Here is a 22,093-nt window from a genome sequence, read left to right as displayed (position 1 = left end):
ACCCTTGTTTGTCCAACACTGGAGTGAAATTGTCAAAATAAAATCGGATTTTTTTTTTTTTACCGTCCACTAAAAATCCAGAAAAAAAAAAACATAGGAAATTCTGAAAACTACAAAACTCATCATTTTTTTCCTTCCTCTTCTTGATATGATACCATCTTCTACATTTACTTATGTATCCCTTGATTCAATTTCATCAATTTCTGAATTCTGGAGAATTTCAGCTTTTGTAATCCAAAATCAAACACTGACTAATGGGCCTGATTGAGGCCTTGAATGTATTGAGCAGCTTGATGCTCAATACATTCAAGGCTTCTTCCTCTTGCTCAGATTACAAACCCCGAGGAAAGACAGTTGTAGAATAGATGTGCGGAAGATTGCCTTTAGCCAGCAGATAGCTGATCGCTGGAACAAACTTCCATCTGTTGTTGTGGAAGTTGATAGCTTAAATAAATTGAAGGCAGAACTAGACAAACATTTGGAATGAATGGATCAGTGAAATGGGAAGGGGTTTTTTTGGCTAATGCTGTATAAGCTTGCTTTCTTGCATCGTGTGCCTCCACTAATGCTAAAATCCCCTACTCCATTTCAAGAACTATTTTCATATTGTAGTCTATTATAAACTGTGTCTAATTAATTGGAAAAAAAATAACAGCACTTACTTCAAAATTTTAAGACAATTTATTCATTCCAACAGGCACAGTATTTGATATGTACAGTACTTGAAACCACACACACACACACACTTCTGAAGGCTTGCACAAAAAACATATGTACATACTCTGGAAGAGGATAACCTAACCTAATAACTCACTAAATGAAAAATAATATTCAAGAACATTTCAAAACTGTTTTATAGTCAATATCATTTAATTATTATTTTTTTTAAACACTTTTTTCATCATAATTTCATTTAAACATGTTACTGACCATTACATTAATAGGCAATACCCTGCATGCTAATCAAACGTTTTCTGTACACAGAAAAGGTTTGATTAACTACAGAAGGGAAAATTAAGTTTCCTGGTGTCTTATTATTGACATTAACCCACATTTCTCATATAGTTGGGGAAGAATGTTACATGGTTGTTATCCATTAATTTTTATCCAAATTTTTCAATTTTTCTGATAAACAGGAAATGTGTATTATTACATAACTGTTGTATTTTATTATACTGTTGTGGCTCATTTTATTGATTATTCTATATTGTAACTGGCAATACCAAAAGTTCAAGAGTACTGGCAAAGAATTCTTGAACTCTTAAAAATTAGAGAAACAGTTTAAAAGTTATATAAGGGCTATCTACAGATTCTAATAAATATCGCACTTCTGTATTTAAAGTGGTACTGTACGACATTTTAAAAAGTACCATGGCATTATATAGTGCTCTTGCGAATATTATATCACAGTGTAGAACATTACAATATTTTCATAACTTTTTCAGCCACAACTATGGTTGGCACCAGAACTGGCAAGGACTGCAAGACTTGGAGGGAATTGGAAAAGCTGATTCTCCCAAAAGATATAGTTCTATCACTTATACTAACTGAAGCATGTATTCAGAGAATATAACAGTAACACATAACTTGTGTTAGGTGTGAAGAGTAAAGGAAATATAGGAAAATCTGCTGTTTTGATAAATGAGATTAAAAGCACGAAGAAAGGAGGTGCTCCCTGGAAAGAATTCTGAAGGACTTAGATATTCTGGGGTCCAACTTAATTCTGGAGCCAGCCTCCCGCATTTGACTGTAGTGAAGAAAAGCGAATTCTAGTCAATCCATCGTTAAAGAAACTAAGATTGTATTATGCAACAAAAATAGGTGAAACAGAACAGGGCATATCCACCTAGGACAAAAATTAATTGATATTGTAGAACAATTATCCTACAAGGGAACAAAAGGTAAAAATCTTATACACAAAAGAGTACCACAAATCTTTGGCACCACGTCACCTAAAACTTTTACAATGGTGCCAAGTATTTTCTACAGTACCATTCTGAAGTTTTCTGTCTTTAAATATGACACATTTTGAAATTTGAACCGTCTTTGATGTCTTATCAGATTATTATCTGCCATATAGTGCAAGGAAACTAGAGGCTTTTTCTGCACCAGTCAAAAAAAAATTTTTGAGCTACCATGAGAGAGAGAGAAAAGAGTTAGAAGTATAAGGGAATCACCAAGAAAGAGAAGATACCAGCTCAGGATACTGGGTGTGCCAAGCCCATATCACCAGATGTGAGCCCCTGGGGTCAATATCTGATAATAATTAATTGTAGACTAATGCTAAGCTAATGGCAGCACTTTGTTATGGAACAAATCTTATTAGCTGAAGGATGTCATATATGATAAAAAATAAATAAATAAAATGGCTCTACAAGAAGATTCAATTTACACCATGACAGTAAAAAGGAACAGTTATCCAAAGAGGTCTTCTGTTCTCATTATACAGCACATTCAATAAATGGTATTGAGAGAGATGAAAGTTTTTTTTTTAAATGAAAACCCCAAACACAAAAAGATATGAGTTGAAGGTTGAAAAAAATAAAACATGATATCTATTGACATAAGACCTGAATTTCTGTAGATTGTAATTTTCAGGAAACACACATTATGGGAGATTGTTCCAGAAAAAGGAATGAAGGAATAAATGAGAAAGAGGAAATTAGTTCAGTGAGTTTTAAGTTGGGACAGTACATGGATGTTGACTAGCTGCAGCTTGTTCAGACTGGTTTGGAAGGAAGAGAGAGAAAGAGAGAGGGGGGGGATAAATTACAGAAGCTAATTCAGAAGAACAGAACCTATGGAAGTATCTACAGAAGAGGCATGCAGCAGAAAAAGAATGTCTATAAGACAGAATAGAGAGAAACTTAAGAGATGGATTATTAATTAAACTAAACGGCATCTTCTGAATGGGGTCTAGAAGCATAAGAGGTTATGGGGCACTGCCCCAGATGTGGGAACAATATTCCATGGTAGAGCAGAATTGCAATTTGTATAGAGTGAATAGTTGTTGTTGTCGCTGTTATTTGGTTTCTAGGAGCATTAGCAACTAAGGCCATATTGCTCCGGGGATATGCAGTGGTCATTTCCTGACGTTTCCACATCCTCCGTATTTGGTGGTCACGGGCTCGAACCCCGGTCTGATCAAGAAGCGTGTGCTATGCACTGCTGCTCCTGCCTACCTGGCTACAGAGGCACCTAGAGTGAATAGCTATTTGGAAGAGAAGAAACTCTGAGAGGGAAAGGGAAAACCCAGTTTTTCAGATTCAGAGGAAGCAATGTTTGTAATGTGCTTATGCCAAGAGAGATTAGAAGTCAGGGTAATCCCAATATACGATCTTGCCTAGAAATAAGAGTGTAATTGAAGATGAGCACAGGAATAGAAGAATCCTTTTTGTGAGATAAGACAGGACTGAGTTTTAGGATTGAAACCAACTAAGTTATAGATACCCCAAAGGGTTGTTATAATGGATTCACACCCTTCGACATCAGGACTGAAAAGGAACAGGGATGAACAGTATATGTTAGCTAATGACATTGAATCAACTCTTTATTACATGTAATCTGATACTTAAATAGAATTCTATTTAAGTTTGGATTCAGAATCTCATTCAAATGCATCTGTTGATGTTAGAATGCTCCAAACAAGAGATGCCGGTGTTACTTGGGGTGATGAATCTTCACAGATAAAATCCATTTACTAAAAAGCAGTGCCTACTTGTTCCAGTGACCCAGAGCATGCCCAGGCATGTACAAGGGACCCTCACAAATAGAAGCAGCAGTGAATGTGTTAATAACTGCTCTACAATTGTTGCAAATCATTTATTAGAAAACCAAGGTTTAGATCAGGATGTGATTTTAAGGTGGAATGTGAAACAAAGGATTTCATCTGTACAAGAATAATTTCACTGAGGCAATCTGGACAAACATTGACATCAGATTTAAAACAGCAATTCAACCAAGGAAAAAAACAGAAATCTTGCAGATCATTCCACGACTGGTTGCAGCACTTGTTCAGACTGGTTTGGAAGAGCGAGAGAGAGAGAGAGAGAGGAGAAATTACATTGTAATGCCAAACAACACAAGACTGAGAATGGCAACAAGGGAAAGGCTCCACGGGTGAAGAGACCACCACATCAAGTTGTGATCTGAGGTGACTACAGGCAAAATCACCATAAACAGCCCTTCCATCATGTGCTTGGAAGGGCTGTTTGTGAAAAAAATATGAAGGTGTTGGGTGTGTGGTTAGGATTTTCTGGTAGTAAATGAACAATCTGTGCGAGGTCAGTAGTAACTGCAAAAGCCTCAGCATCTCAACCAGCTACATCCATGTGACTAGAAAACAAACCAGGTGAAGTTGAGAACATTAAAACTGTAGAGAAAATTACCTCACTGTTATGAAAGTTCAACGAGAGAAGGGAGATCAAAGAGTTCCAAGTGATTAATGAAACTGGGAGAACAGAGGCAAGAGATGAATTTGACAGAATGGGGTAGAGAGATTTTAAGCCAGATATCAAAAAGATTCCAAATTACCAAGTCTCTGGCAGAGAATAACAGAGCAGCATATGCACAAGTACCACCTTTGAGGTGAAAGGAATTGTACTGTAAATAATTAGGACAACTGAAATGAGTAGTGGTTGAAACAGTCAATAATTGGTTTGCTGTCAGAAAACATAAGTGGAACTGGCAAACTGTAATTGGGCATCATTGAGATTGGAACTAAGACCACATATATTTGTGAAATGAATGAGGAAGTGTTTGAGAAGTTTAGATCTTTTCACAGATAAGTTTGTTCTATTGGTTGGCCTATTCATAATTTATTCAGTAGTAAAGAAAAGGTGGAAGGGAACATGTTGTATGACGCAATGAAATTTTTGGGTATGGCATACAACACGGCAAAAATATACCCAGCTCCCCCCCCATACATACACATTGCTCAGACTCCCTCCAATCACTATAAAAGCAGCAAGATTACACACTAGTTGATCCAGATGACTACTAAGGAGTTACCAAAAGGTCTGGTCCAGCCGCCTATCTAGTGGCTAGCCTATGAACACCATTTGAGCTGTACCCTTGAAATATAAGGAAGACTGGATCTCATCATGACGTCCATCATAACATCAAAAGACATCAGTCATACTGCATGAGGGAAGGGGGGGGGTTGCTGGAGTTTTGTTCTGGAGACTGAAATGGGGTTCACCACTTCAGGCAGTAAGTGGTGATATTGCACTGGATGATGGGAATTATCTATCACCTAGTATTGCCCGGCAACACAGGGGAGCATAATTTCTCCATGTTTTGTGGATGTCACAACTGAATCCCTGCTTACATTGATTCACACTTCTGTGATTACCTCTATCTACTAGATGCAATTTTTCAGGACTTGCACATGGGGTTATAATCAGGGTTACTAACAGTCCCACCATTATGAGGGCAAAAGCAGAGGGTTTAGTTGTTGCAGAATGACCAGACTTCGCCGAAATTCAGTTCAGTTGACTCGAGTGTCATCTGAATATCAGTTCCATCAGCATTTTTGACTCCCAGTGTGAAAGTGCTAGCTTGTCATACATGAGAGAATGTCTATGACAAGCTTCAAGGACCAAAAATTATTTTTTTTTCTTTTTTGCTACATAAAATGTATATTATTCAATTACTCAAAATTTGTAAAGGTGACAGAAGTACATGGTATCAAAAATGGATTACTGTCAATAGCTACAAATTCGCTAATGTCGTGAATACTTTAAGGTGACTTGAACATGAATTCTAGTATTCCTTCATTATGTTTCATAGTTTTGCCGATGATAGCACATTGCATTCCACTTTCCATTTTGAGAAACCTTGCCCTGCTCAATCAGCTTCAACTTCTCAAATATCCGCTACCAATTCCTTAAATGCCGATCTCCAGTGGGTCAAAGACAACTTAGTTGATTTCAATCCTTCTAAGACTCAGTCTTGTCTTATATCTCGTAAAAAGGATTCTTCTACTCCTATGCTTATCTTTGGTGACACTTTGATTTCTAGGCAAAATGATATATCTCTTTTGGGGATTACTGTGATCTCTCTCTCTCTCTCTCTCTCTCTCTCTCTCTCCACAAGCACATTACAAATATTGCTTCCTCTGCATCTAAAAAACTTGGTTTTCTCTTTCGCTCTCGGCGTTACTTTTCTTCCAAGCAGCTATTACACTGTACAAATTGCAAATCCGTCCTACCATGGAATATTGTTCCCACATCTGGGGCTGTGCCCCCAAAACCTCTCTCGGGCTTCTAGATTCCATTCAGAGGGGGGCAGTTAGGTTAATTAATGTCTAACTAATTTAGACATTAATTAATGTCTCTAACAGAGTCTCTCCACTTGCTGTCTCATAGACTTACTGTTCCCGCTGAATGCTTTTCTACAGATACTTCCATGGGTATTGTTCTTCAGAATTGGCTTTATTATTCCTGCTCTCTCTTTCAAAACAGTTGGAACATGTGCCACCACTAGCCAACATCCATTTACTGTCCAACTTCAAACTCACAGAACCAACTTTTCATCTTCCTTGTTTTATGGTGAATTTCTAGTTATCTGAAACAATGGACCAAGGCTCTCTTTTTGGACTGATAATTTTTTCAGATGAATCAATTTTAAATGGAAGTTACAGTATAAAAGATAAACAGTAAAAAAAGGAAAAATAGAGAAACGTTCAGTTATATACAGATGAAACAAAACCAACATGAACAAAACTGCACATAGCAAATGGCATTCAGTTTTTATCTGAAAATGGAACTATGCAGTTACAAAGGCAGCTTTACAACAATGTTAATGTTCTAATTTTGTGGATTACTATAAAATATCCAAAGAATTTATTAGAGTTAACATTAGCATATGATGCAAGAAATCAAGCTTATGCAGCATCAGCCAAAAAAAAAAAAAAAAACCCCACTTCCATTTCACCCCTCCGTTCGTTCGAAATACCTGTCCAGCTCAGCCTTAAATTTATTTAGGCTATCAACTTCCACAACAATGGATGAAAGTCTGTTCCACCAACCAACTACCCACTGGCTAAAGGCAAATTTCCACACATCTATCCTACAGCTGTCTTTCCTCAATATGAATTTATGCTCTCTCAGGTGATTATTCTGAGCAAGAAGTACTAAAGGTGTGGCCTGACCACTGCCTTATACAAGGGAATAATCACCTCCTTATTCCTGCTAGAAAAATTCCTGTATATCATTGACAAGGCACCATGAGCTACTCTTGCAGCCCGTCTGCACTGCTCAGAGAACTTCATATCTGCCTGCACAATTACCCCCAGGTCCTTTTCATTCTCTACCACTGTCAGTGTAGTACCACAGAGTTGATACATTGCTCTGGGGTTGCTGTTTCCCATATGTAGTACTTTATATTTGTCAATGTTAAAATTCCTTTGCCACCTCTCAGCCCATCTGCTCAACCTTTCCAGATGCTGTTGCAGTAGCATAGCATTAGTAGAGGCATTTGATGCAAGAAAGCAAGCTTATGCAGCATCAGCCAAAAAAAAAAAAAAAACCACTTCCACTTCACCCCTCTGTTCGTTCAAAATACCTGTCCAGCTGAGCCTTAAACTTATTTAGGCTATCAACCTCCACCACAAGGGATGGAAGTCTGTTCCACCAACCAACCACCCGCTGGCTAAAGGCAAATTTCCGCACGTCTATCCTACATCTGTCTTTCCTCAATTTGAATTTATGCCCTCTCAGGTGATTTTTCTGAGCTAGAGGAAGAATCCCATCAGCATTGAGCATGCTTAAACCATTCAAGGCTTTATACACCTCTATCAGATCACCTCGCTGGTGCCTAGTCTCCAGACACTGTAATTTGCAAAACTTAAGCCTTTCTTCGTAAGAGCACCCCTTTGTTCCATTCACTAATCTTGTTGCCCTTCTCTGTACTCATTCCAGCAGCTCTACATCCTTCTTGAAATGAGGCCTCCAGACCTGTATACAGTACTCTAGGTGTGGCCTGACCATTGCCTTATACAATGGAATAATCACCTCCTTATCCCTGCTGGAAAAATTCCTGTATATCATTGACAATACTCCATGAGCTACTCTTGCAGCCCGTCTGCACTGCTCAGAGAACTTCATATCTGCCTGCACAACCACCCCCCAAGTCCCTTTCATTCTCTACCACTGTCAGTGTAGTACCACAGAGTTGATACGTTGCTCTGGGGTTGCTGTTTCCCATGTGTAGTACTTTACATTTGTCAATGTTAAACTTCATTTCCCACCTCTCAGCCCATCTGCTCAACCTTTCCAAATCCTGTTGCAGCAGCATAGTGTCAGTAGTGTCCTTGACAACCCTGCCAACTTTGTATCGTCTGCAAACTTGGACATTAAGCTTGATATACCATCATCAATATCATTTATAAATACAGAAAACAATAATGGACCCAACACTGAAACCTGAGGGACTCCACTAATAACATTAGTCCACAATGAGCAGGGTACATTGATTACCACTCTGTCTTCTCCCCCTCAACCATCCCTTTATCCAAAGCAGCGATTTGCCTCCAATGCCACACTGCTCCAATTTGTGCAGCAGTCTTCCATGTGTAACAGTATCAAAAGCCTTTCTAAGATCCAAATATATAATATCAAAGTTATTCCCTGCATCCAGTTCTTTTGTGACTGCATCATAGTATCCAATCAAATTGGTCAGGCAAGACTTTCCCTTAACAAAACCATGCTGTGTCCGAGCTATAATTGAAGTCTTGTCTAGATGATCCTGCAGTGCTTCTTTAATCAGTGCCTCCATTAATTTTCCTGGAACAGAAGTTAAACTCACAGGTCTATAATTATTTGTGCCAGCCTTTGATCCTCCTTTGTGAATTGGGGTCACATTTGCACATCTCCAGTCTATCTGTACCTCCCCTGGGTCCAAGGAAGCTCTCATAATTATGGCTAAGGGTTTCCTTATTTCCTTTGCTGCCTCCTTTAATATAACTGGATAGATCCCATCCACCCTAGTTGCCTTTCTTGTGTTTATCTTCAACAATTTCTCCTCCACTTTACTCTCAGTTATTACAAGATCTAGCTTACTGCCAGAGTTGAACACACCTCTGTCATTCCCCTTGCTGAATAACTTCTCACGTGTGAATGTCGATGCAAAATATTCATTTAGTTTGTTAGCTACCTGAGCAGGATCATCAACAATTGAACCATTGATATCAAGTGGACCAATCTGATTCATCCCCTTACTTCTAGAGTTTACATAAGTAAAGAACTCTTTGCTGTTTTTCTTTGCATCCTTTGCCAAAGATTTCTCGTAATCTGCTTCGCCTGCCTAACCTCCTTTATAACTTGGTTACAGACCAGCTTATATTTGTCACAGGCCTGTCACGTTAATTTATATGTATCCCATACATTTTTCTTCTCTGCCATATGTCTCATTAGTTCATCTGACATCCATTTAGGCCTAAACCTTGAACTGTATTTCTAAGTTGGTATGTAAAGCCTAGTAGCTTCCAAGATAAGTTCTCTGAATGCTTCCCATTTTAAATTTGCTGTCAGTAACATCATCAGTTGGTCCCACTGTATAGAATTTAAATACTGTCTCAAACCATCGTAGTCGCCTTTACGAAAGCAAAAACCCTTTCCTTTACCCCTGATGGTAGTTACCTCTTTGAGTAAATCCCACTTCAGCACACTGTGATCACTGCCACCTAGTGGTTCCTTTATCTGCAGATTCTTAATGCATGAAGAATCACTACTGATAATCAGATCAAGAGTATTACTCCCTCTAGTTGCCTCCCAAACATGCTGATGCAGAAAACAATCATCCAATAAATCCACAAAAGCCTTGCTAGTGTGTGAGCGAACAATCCACAAATTCCAGTCAATATCTGGGAAATTAAAATCCCCCATTAAAAGACTCTCTGATTTACTGGCCCACTATTTCCTTGTACAGTTTCTTATTATACTCATCAGAGTCATTAGGCCTATAGCACACTCCTACTCTCAATTTTGATCTCCTCCCAATGCCAAAGTCACACCAAACTGACTCGACACTGCACTGTCCAGCGATGTCGACTGGCTTCACTTCCTTGGATTTTATGTGTTTCTTAACTAATAGCATAACCCCCCCTCCTCCCTTCCTATCCTTTATGTACACATCGTACTCCCCAAATTCCAGTTCTGTATTCCTTATATCTGTGTGACACCACATCTCTGATATCCCAACAATATCCGCCTTTGATGTTTTGAGCAATACCTGAAATTCATTTACAAAACTCCAGCATTGGTGTACATGCAAATATACAAGCACCTGTTCCTATTCTTAGCTACCCTAACACAACCCATGTGTTTACTTGTACCGCAATCACTCCCAGCAGTCTCTGAAATATCCTGAATCTTGTTTTCCAGGCTGCTGCTCATTCCAATAGAAGCAGTGCAAGAATCACTTTCACCTCTGCCAGTGGCTACTGTTAATCTATTAGTCTGAGTTAATTGAATTGTACAAAGGACACCCAAACATGAAAAGCTTAATTGAGGGACTATACAAATAAAAATTTAAGGAGCACAGTGCATCAAAAATACGAAGTCCAGCATATCCAAGTAGGCTGCAAAGATTATCCATGCAATTTGTATGACACAAACTACACCGATCACCACTGTTCACTACAAAGGCCTTCATTTCTCAATAATAGACTTTTTGGATATTACCATCTGCAAGACCCACAACTGCAACTCACACAACTGATCTTCTACCATTAACTGACATTATTCAGTTAGTGGTAAAAGTTACAAAAAGTGTTAGAACACTAAGCGGCACATGGCAATCTTACTGCAGAAAACTACAGCTTCTTCAGTTTTAAGCCAAAATTAAGCTTAAATTTACCTAACTTGATCTTCTATTGTTTTCGTATCTTTATAAATCATAATTATTGCTTTAGAAAAAAAAAAAAAATCCTTTTGTAATAATTAACAGGTTGTGAATAAATACAAAACATTTAACTGTTACTTCTGGCCCCATTCTGAAATAAGAAGTCCTCCACTGCCTCTTTTTATTTAGCTATTCATTTTAAATTGGACTGTTAGTAATCTTGGGTATAACCTCCATGCACAAGCACACAGTGGGTGACCACCCAGGTGTGAACCAACGTAAGCAGGGGTCGAGGTGTGGTACCCACACCATATGGAGGAATGCCATCCCTCTGTGTTAACAGGCAATACTAGGTGGCAGATGACTCTCATCAACCGGTGCAATACCACCACTTTGCTTATTGGAGGCTTCAAGTGGTGAAACCCATGTTTAGTCTCCAGAGCTAAGTTCCGGTCAACCCTTCCCCATCTCTTCCATCATGCAGTATGACTGATGACTTTTGAGATTATGATGAACATCATAGTGAGATCCAATCTTCCTTACATTTCGAGGGCACATCTGTAAAACAATGTTCGCAGGCCAACTGCTAATTAGTACACCGGACTTAACCTATTGGTAACTCTTTAGAAGGCTTCTGGATCAGCCAGCATATAATCTTGCTACCTAATCTTGATTTTAATGTTCACAACTCCAAAACTGTTTTATAGTCAATATCATTTAATTATTAATTATGAATTACTAATGACCTCGCACAAATTGTTCATTTACCTACAAGAATACCGGACAATCCTAAACATACAGCCAACACACTTGATCTTTTTCTCGCCAACAACCCTTCCAAGTACACGGTCGAAGTGAGTGGTCTTTTAGGCACCAGAGATCACAATTTGTTGTTTGTCTCTTCACTAATGGAGCCTTTATCTTATGGCTATTCTCAACCTCTTATTGTTTGGCAATAAAAGAATGCAAAATTCGACGACCTGCAAGATTTCTTTTCTTCCTTTCCTTGGTCAGATTACTGTTTCAAAACTTCTGATGTCAACGTTTGCTCAGATCGTGTGAGTGAACTTATTCTTGTAGGAATGGAATCCTTTATTCCACACTCCACTTTAATATCTTGTCCTTTATCTAAACCTTGGTTTTCCAACAAATGTGCTAAGGCTGTTCAAGAGAAGAAGAACGTTGCATATCACAATTGGCTTGTTTCTAATTCTTCAGTTTCATTTTCTGCCCACACCAAAGCTCGCAACAATTGTAAAGCAGTTATTAATCAGTCCAAACTAGATTTTCAACAGGCTAAGAGTAGATAACTTGCTTCTTGGCCTAATGGTAGCCGAGCATTCTGGTCTCTTGCCAAAGCTATTGGCCGCAACTTTTTCCCATCTCTGCTCCGATCTGTCAAAACCAGATGGTTCTGTTGTCACTTCAGCCAAGGATAAAGCTGACCTGCTAGCATCCCTTTCTTCCAACTCATGTATTAATGATCTTGGTAAAATACCTCCCACCATTCCCAACACGCTCCATTCAATGTCTCCTGTGGTCTTCCGTCAAAAGGATTTTAACGAATCTTGATGCTAAGAAAGCTCCAGGTCCTGATGGTAATTCTCCACTTGTTCTCAAAACCTGTGCTCCTGAACTTACTCCTATTCTTTGCCGCCATTTTTCACTTTCTTATTCCAAATGTGTTTTTCCTTCTGCTTGGAAATTTGCTCATATCCAGCCAGTTCCTAAAAAGGGTGCCAAATCCCTCCCATCCAATTATCATCCCATTGCAATTACTTCTACTCTTTCTAAAGTAATGGAGAAATCAATTAACCGCCAACTCTTAAACTACCTAGAAACCTTCCGTCTGATCAACGATTGCCAGTATGGATTCCGTCAGTGTCGATCCACTGGTGATATTCTGGCTTATATTACCCATTTATGGACTAATTCAATGGAAAGGTTCGGTGAAACACAAGTAGTTGCTCTTGACATCTCAAAGGCTTTTGATCGTGTTTGGCATAAAGGTCTTCTAAACAAGCTTCCATCTTATGGTTTGCCAACTGTTTTTAGTAATTGGTTATCCAGTTTTCTCTCTGATCGCTCACTGAGGGTGATGGTTGATGGCTCTCTGTCTTCTAACTTCTCCACTAATGCCGGTGTCCCCCAAGGTTCAGTTCTTTCCCCCACTCTTTTCCTCTTGTATATCAATGACCTTCTTCCATTGACTGGAAATCCTATCCATAGTTTTGCCGATGATAGCACACTGCATTCCACTTTCCATTTTGAGAAAACCTGTCCTGCTCAATCAGCTTCAACTTCTCGAAAATCTGCTACCAATTCCTTAAATGCCGATCTTCAGGTAATTCTCCAGTGCGGCAAAGACAACTTAGTTGATTTCAACCCTTCTAAAACTCAGTCTTGTCTTATATCTTGCAAAAAGGATTCTTCTGCTCCTATGCTTATCTTTAGTGACACTCCGATTTCTAGGCAAAATGATATATCTCTTTTGGGGATTACCTTGAACTTCTAATCTCTCTTGGCACAAGCACATTATAAATATTGCTTCTTCTGCATCTTAAAAACTTGTTTTTCTCTTTCGCTCTCGATGTTACTTTTCTTCCAAACAGCTCTTCAACTCTGTACAAATCGCAAATCCGCCCTACCATGCAATATTGTTCCCACATCTGGGGCGGTGCCCCCAATACCTCTCTCAGACTTTTAGATTCCATTCAGAAAAGGGCAGTTAGGTTAATTAATAACTCATCTCTAACAAAGTCTCTCCACTCACTGTCTCATAGACGTACTGTTTCTGCTACATGCCTTTTCTACAGATACTTCCATGGGCACTGTTCTTCTGAATTGGCTTCTATTATTTCCTCTCACTCTTTCAAAACAGTCCAAACACATGCCACAACCGGCCAACATCCACTTACTGTCCAACTTTTCATCTTCCTTGTTTATTCATGCAACTGGAACAACCTTCCTTCATACATATTTCCCGAAAATTCCAGTCTACAGAAGTTCAAGTCTAATGTCAAAAAATGTCTTCTTTCGTCTTCTCAACCTCCAACCCAAGCACGGTACTAAGTACTATAGGTTCTAATACCTCCCGTGTTTGGGGTTTTCATAAAAAAATAAAATAAAATAAAATGAAAAATAAAATTCAATTTGCCCATCCTGAAAGGAGATGGTAAAAGTCATTATATACAATGACTTTGCTAGCAGTGTTGAAATACTGATGAGACTTGAAATGAGAATATGCAATATCACATTATGTTTACAAAAATTTAGGATTCAGGTTGTCTGTTAAGCAAATACTCTTGAAAGGAAAACTATTCAATTATCCTAAAATAACTAAACCTTTGGACCACTCAATGATGTTGTCCAGTCATACCTATCAAAGAAAATAAAACCTTGCCAGACATTGTTAATTTAAATTGTTAATTGTTAATTTAAATTGTCAGACAATTTAAATTAACAATTAGGGAAGCAAGGATGAAGAGAGAAATCATTCATTATGAGAAATCATTGGTACATTTTGCACCCATCAGTCCTTACTACTGAGAAAAGTTATATTCAATTACTACAAAATATTTTTAATAGTAACCTAAACCCCAATTAGTAATGGGAAAGGATACAGGCTTAGAGACCACATTTTAGGAAAGTTGAGGGACCTGTTGGAAAGGATACAGAGAAATGCAATGAGGTTGGTTAAGAGAAACAAACGGATATTTTTAATCATGGCATTTTTATCTTTTACTAAGTTTTGTAAGCTACAGTGTTTGGAAAGTTTGTTTCTTTGGGATGACCTGATTGAGATGTATAAGGACTTGAAAGGTTTGAGTATACTAAATGCTGATAAAATCTTTATTCTTAATCACATGGCATACACAAGAGGTCATAAATTTAAATTGAGGAGTGATAATTATAGACTAGTTGCCAAAATTTTCCTTTAGTGAAAGAGTAATTAACTGTCAGTATACTCTTACATACTCTTATGGAGGTAGAAACATTTTATCTAAATTTAAGGAGGAATTGGATAAATACTTGAGAAAAACAGGTAAACAAAAGGAGAGTTATTTGATTATTTTTTTAAGTCTTTTCATTTACTAGTTGGCTTCCTTCCTTGCATCATTTTGCTTATACCAGTTCTAACGTTTGGAAATTGCTGCTGGAATTTTCAGTCAGAGACTAACAGAAAGTTATAATAGATACTTCTTTCTCTTATTCATAACAGTTGAATAAGTCTATGATAAAAAATAATTACAGTAATATCTACAAATGATGAGAATGTAAAGTTACTACTAAGAACTTATACAATTATTTATAAGATTTTTAACACTTATGTGTAATGACTTTCATTTTATGTAATTCTACAAAACTTTAAAAATACTTTTTTCCTACCATCAAAATTTTCCGCTAAAATCACACCCTCGACTTCCTGGTAATTATTCTAAACTTTTTCTTCTACTGTTTATATAATTGATTTATTTTTATTTTTTTAACTGAAAAAGTACAAAGTAGCACTAATATGATGGTCTTTTAGTACTGTTTATAATTTATACAGGTTGTTGGTACAGTAACAGTAACAATTTGTTTTTCTCTTCAGCTTGACTGCCCCCTGACAGGAGTCATTCAATCAAAAGAAAAACAAATACATTTTAAATTTTTGTTTGTTTGTTTGTTATTTGGAGCATTAGCAGCTACGGCCATATTGCTCCAGTGGGATATGCGGTGGTCATTCCCTGACCTTTCCACATCCTCCGTATTTGGTGGGCACAGGCTCGAACCCCGGTCTAATCAAGAAGCGTATGCTAGGCACTGCTGCTCCTGCCTACGGAGGCGCCACTTTAAATTTTGTTAACCTCTGAATGAGTAATATGAGATGTGAGCACAATCAGGGAAATTGGAAATTTAATTTTGGGGTATACTATAATACAAACAAACTGTCCTTGACTTTTATAACACTATTAGGGTATACTCACACACCACATTATGTAAATGCTCTACATAATATAAAAGCAGTTCTCAGGTAAGTTTTTGTGTCCCAGAGCCATGGCTCATAAGGATGCTCTGGATAAGATCTAGATTAAGCAATTAGTTGTGGTGACCACAAAATTATGTTGTATATAGAAATAATGCTTACAAATTTCAGCTTTAACTTGTCTCTTGTAGGTTTCTGTTTTCTTTAAAAGGATATAAAAGTGCGCGTAAAAAAATTTAGAATGATTGAAAATTTATTGGTTAACACTTACGATGGGGTACCCCTTCTAATAAATCATCTCAATTTTAAAATGAACATATTTATTTTTTCAATATCTCCTTATATGTAAATCAAGTCTGGGATGCAGACACTCATATTACTCATCCAGGGTAAAATTCATTTACTGCCCGCCTGCCACTATAATAACGTAATGCACTTGAAACATTGCACCAAATTTCGTACATCCTCCATAATGAAGCTTTCACGTGAAGACGGTGTTAATCTTTTCACATGTTCGCTTTCACCCAGAATTTAACAGCGTCCTTCCGTGCCAAAATAGTGCACTTTGTGGGTAATATTCTCGAGGTGAAGCACTGGCAAATGTAATGGAAATTTCCATAAGGAATAACCTTGATGAACTGCTTTAAACAAACCGGAAGCAGAGAAGGGTATGTGTAGGTAGAAGAGTATAGTCACAGTCTGATGCAAGCGGCGGTTTAATTACGAAAGGTAACTGCATTCATTTCGGCAATTTTAGTTTCCTTTTTTTCACTCTAAGCTGAAAGTCGTGTACGAAATGCATATATTTCGAACCCCCTGTAAGATAAAAAAAACAAAGGGCCTGAATTATTAACAAAGTTAAATTGACTCGTATACGCACATAATGGTATTGTTGCACGTTGGGCTTTGATCTAAAATAACGCGCAAACCATAAATTAACGAAATACCACTATGTACTCCCAGAACAGTTTTGAACATTGTACAAAAACAAGGGAGACCAACATATTTCATCAAGGCACAGAAATTAACTCGATAACAATTACCAACGTGAACAAAAAGAAAATGCGAAGCTACAATTCTATCAGCTGAACTTTATAAAATGTGATGCGCATCTGGAAATTTCGGTTAAAACGAGGAAGCTCAATCTCAACGCCGATTTTGCTTATAACTAGACTAACTGGTTGTCATTTTGAATAATCAATGTAACATTCGATTTAATAATTACACGTGAAAAAGGACTTCCTCGGTAAATAAAGTAATCACCTAGTTTTACATTCAAATTATTTACGTTTTTTATATATACTGTTTACATGCTACTGCTATTATACTGTAAACGCATTGTTTCATACTTGTTCGGAGAGTACATTATGCCTTGTCGTTGTAATTAATGATCTAATACTGATAATCTACTAATGAATTTAATGAAGAACTTCGAACAGTTAAAAACAAACCTGCAGTCATGATATCAGATATAGGAGTACCAACAGGCGTGTCCTGCGGTGTATCTAACAGCAAAATCGGATCTAAGTCATCCGGACTCTCCCTGAAGTTCGTTGACTGGATACCACCTTGAAAACCCCGTGCATTAGATGCAAATCCCTCCTGTTTCATAGTAAAGATTAAAGTTTACAAGTTTAAATTTTAAAACGGTAAATGATTGCTTAATCAAACAGTGATGATTCTTTTTAACACATCTTTTAGCAACCCACTGGACACAGCTTTCCGATATTACAACCCTAATCTCCCAAATACAGCAAAGCTGCCTTCGCACTCGCTCTCAAACTACATCACAGCCATCATCCCCAGTTCTCACTAAACAAAACACGCTTCTTTCTCTCTCGCTTATACACAATTCCAGCATTTGCGCATGTTCAGAATGTACTAGAAAACGACGAACCACGTGGTTACTTGTTTATAAATAATCCGCACTGGTCATCCATTCACGTGTTCCGATGGCGCGACTTGGAGGCATACCACTCTAATTTGAGGGGATGTAAGAGAAGATTGGATGTTCCGATAAATAAAGAATCGACCGAACAGTTTACTTAGCCAGAATATGCGCAAATCAGAAAGATTAAAGATTCATTTTATACTCAGTATAACTACAAAGTGGAATGCAACTTCATTGTAACATTTTTATGATATACTGCGCCCAGTTGAGTCGTTAATTTTTTTTTTTTTTATCGGTGTATAAGGGTAGCAGTAATCACAGATGCTACTTCAAGATTATCAAATCAGCGCCGGACTAAGGTAAATTTCGGCGCCCCGGGCAGAGAAATTTATTAAGGATATATATTTTTTTTTTCTGCTTCATTGTTCTTTTGTTTTTGGCGCCCCTTAAAGAACGGCATTCCGGGGCAAGGTCCCTGAACGCCCGTACCTTAATCCGGCCCTTTATCAAATCAATTATATTCTGACTTATGTCTCAAAATTAAAATGTACACTAAAAGGTAAACACTGCACAGCTTCTTCCTAAAAAAAAAAAACAAAAAAAAAGATAATCCTTTACTTTAGAGTAACAGGATTGGAGCACTTTAAATCTGACCTGTGACAAGCGATTCCAACCTTGAAGGTGCTTGCGCTTTGTTCCATATGCTGGGAATTTATGACATACTTTCAGTAATTCGGAAAAGACTATAGTTTTTTTTTATATTTTTTTAATGTTTTTATTTTAAATTTCCTTTGCTTACAGCAGAAGCACTATTTTGTTCCCTGCAGTTTTATGAAGTGTAATAAGTATGTAAAGGACTACCTATTAATAATAAAATCCAAAATGACATATTAATTAATAATAACAGTATTATCAAGGCAATATATACACACGTCCCTTTCTACATTTGTTGCATGCATACATACACTCATGCACCGCGCGTTGTGTATTTCATTATATGAATCCCTATTTTTTTTTTTTTTTTTTTTTTACTTTATTTGGAGCAGTGACAAAAATATCGCTGCTATAAGCATAGGAAATTAAAATGAACTATAACTACAATTTTTTAAAAATAATAATAAATTTTCTCGCTGAGGGGAGGGGGGGGGACAATCTGGCAAGTAAGCTCTGAATAGCAAATTTAAGTTTCCAGCATAGAGATGAACAAACAGAAATTAAAAATAAAAAGATTAAAGGAATTTAAACAAAAAAAAAACTTTTTAAATTCTTTCTAAACTAGTGGAAGTACATCGTAAATTTACCGCATACAGACAGAATATAGAACGAGCGACACGCGTTCCGTCAGAATAACAAGCTGCAATCACAGGTGGAAGCTGAGATGCTATGACGTAGGGTGGATATTACCAAAAAATCAGAGCCTTATTATACTTTCAAAGTTACAGTTTAGAAATAAAACTGTTGACTTCACTTTTTAGTTTGCCTTTTTAGCTTATTTTCCAAAACTTGAAAAGTGATCATTGTGTGTAGCTAGACTGTCAGAATTAACGCCAAGTAGCTATGGACACGAGGCGTCTGTAAATTGCAATGTTTCATATGATCAGTTTCCTTGTGGATAAAAAAGGACTTCCAGGAGAAAATCTATGCAACCCTTGTGTGAGAAACTCAGTCAGGGGATGGGGGGGGAAACTATGCTAGCCAGAAGGGCATGGATGTGTTTGCATAAGGTTTATTTATTCAATTTATCCAAATACAAATCACTCTAAAATATAGAATGCTAAAGGGTGCATCAAAAGTTAATAAATAATACTTTTGTTACAATACAGTACATGAATAAGATAACACATTAAATAATGAAAAGACATTGTAATTAATCAGAAAATGACTAGAAATAATTAATAAAATTAACAATATATACAAAACAGGAACTGTTATGCTGAATGTCCTCAATAGATACGCAAAAATGTGAATTAAATTTTACTCAGTGTATAATGTTCTTGATGACACTAGCCAAACAGGGAAATGACATAGAAAAAGTCATCCGAGTCAGCATGCCTCTACATGCTGGCAGAATTTGACAACTAAATGCTAGTTTTCAAAAGGTAAAATCCTCCACCTTGGTTTAATCAAAAAAATTTCTTTAAAAATATACATTTGGATGTCTGTCTTTTTTGGCCAGTATGAGCACCCCAAACCAAGAATCAGATATAGTTGCTCATCACATTTTCAATCTCACTGTCCTTTGTACCTTTTCTTCATTGACTGTATAGCATCTCCTTCCATGCTCTTCATGGCTTTTGTCACTCAGATTTCATCTGAAAAAATGTCTGGGTGATGCTGCAAGTAATGGAGCTTGATAGACATTCTGCATCCCATTTTTCTGCAATTTTCAATCAACTTGTCAACCAATTCTTAGTCATTTTCACTTTTAATGTTAACAAGACAGAACGACTGACAGGCAATTTGCTCTGACAGTTTGTCTTCCAGTTCTTGTGAAACCAAGATATACTTAACTGGTAGATCAATAAATATGCCACCTTTCACTTTTTCATCAGACAATTTTGGAAACCCATCATACTGTATATGCTTAAAAGTGCTATCCTGAGGATCTAATCCTTTAACAAATTGTTTGATCAGTCTCAGCTTGATATGGAGTGCTGGAAGCAAGACTGTTTCTTGGAACCAAGGTACTATTTACTACATTGCATGTGCTGGGTTGCAACTCATTTTAAGCAGACCATTCTCCTCTCCCATAGTTCTATAGAAGAGAACAGTCTGCTGGAATGGAATGCTTGTCTCCTGTTCTATTGCCCTACTGATCGAGAAGCAAAGAAACTTAATGAAACCACCTTGCAAACCCAGAAGGAACCCAAGCATCTTGACATGCAAATTTATATTTGTGATACTTGATCATCTCTAACACATGCTCCACATTTCCTTAGCCTTTAATATCAATAGAGTGCACAATAAAAATAAATGGATGCATATTGCTATTATAAAGCAACAAGCTTTCAAACTTTTACTGAAACTGTCCACAAAATGAATGTCACTCTTTAGATTTTTACTAATTCCAATTTCTTCACAAAGACTGACCAAAGCAAAATAATAGCACGGGGATTCTGCAAAAGTGTAAAAACATGCATAAATAACGTCTTTCTGTATGTGGACGTCTTGCTGCTGGGATCCAGTAGATTTCATTCCTTTAAATGAGATGTTAAGAGCTCTGTGCTACATTTGGTTAGACCCAAGTTCCTCACAAAGTCATCCAATTCTTGCTGATTATGGAAATATGGCACTTTAGTTGAACATGCTTATGAGGTGCAATCCCAATTATCCCTTTCATCAAATTCACCATACAGTTCTGAAAACTCTTCTCTATTGCTCTGGCACGACATAATGAAGACTTGCCAATTCCTAATCCACCTTCCTTCCAGAGAGGGGTCTTCAGAAATGGATAATGAATCTCTGGTACCATCAACAATTTTATGCTCACCTGCTCTGACCCAATATAATATCTACAAACATAATGTACAATCATAATGAATCTGGAAATAAGTTACACCTCCATTTAGTAGCCATAGCATACTGCAAAAAAAAATTATATATATATATATTATATGAATACTACAGGCTTTTGTATATCACATTATTGGTATGCACCTATGTAATACAGTACATATAAATGTTGCAAAAACATAAAGCCGTCAACTGACACTAGAGAAAAACCAAGGACACTATTGGATTCAGACCACAAAATGTATATAAGAAACAGTTAAACATAAACATTTTTTTTGTTACATGCTGTAATCAGTCAACTTTAATAACATGGAATGATAAAATAAAGGGTGTATTTTAAATTATTTCATAAAATTAATAATAAACTAATGAAATAAATTATAATAATTAGTTAATGTGCACAGTGCTTTACATTTCACATGTGTTCAATATTTTTTCCCTTAATGTTATTGAATTATATTTTTCATTTTCTAATTAATAGAAATGAAAAGTAAATACAGTTATCCCTTATCAGTTAATTATTAAGTGCTCTATAAAGTTAATTATAACTTTATTGAGCACTTAATAAAAACTAGTTTTACATTCTCTAAAGTTAGCAGTTCAATTTGATTACCACTGTATGATATTTATTATTCTCTTCCCATATATACTCTTTTTTTTTTTTTTTAAGTCTCTATATATATCTCTTCATAAGTGACACCACATTCACGAGTCTTACATAAAAATACATGCAAAGTATTTATGGACTGTCTAAAGTTAACAATACTGCATTAAAATTACACTTAATCTAGGAATTTCTCTTTTCCACACAAATTGTATGGAAAAAAGAAAAAAAATAATTGCTAGATTTCTATTGGTCCAATTTTAATGAAATT

At 36.8% G+C, this 22,093-nt stretch overlaps 1 protein-coding gene across 2 annotated transcripts in view; it reads right to left on the bottom strand.

The window, feature by feature from the left end:
• LOC150088095 (MAP kinase-interacting serine/threonine-protein kinase 1-like) overlaps positions 1–22,093 on the bottom strand; it is a 183,230-nt gene that overhangs the window by 125,407 nt on the left and 35,730 nt on the right. The window contains exon 1 of one of the 2 annotated variants that reach the window (XM_090369337.1): positions 17,266–17,656. The exons of the other annotated variant lie outside the window; for it this stretch is intronic. Within the exon in view, the coding sequence (XP_090225463.1) occupies positions 17,266–17,425 (160 nt within the window). The 5' untranslated portion in view covers positions 17,426–17,656. Of the gene's footprint in view, positions 1–17,265; positions 17,657–22,093 lie in introns of those variants that run through there. 2 annotated transcript variants of the gene reach the window in all.

Source organism: Mastigoproctus giganteus, chromosome 3 (assembly GCF_048544385.1).
Source record: "Mastigoproctus giganteus isolate SK-2022 chromosome 3, ASM4854438v1, whole genome shotgun sequence".
Taxonomy (NCBI): Eukaryota; Metazoa; Arthropoda; class Arachnida; order Uropygi; family Thelyphonidae; genus Mastigoproctus; species Mastigoproctus giganteus.
This window is presented reverse-complemented; position numbering and strand designations above follow the sequence as displayed.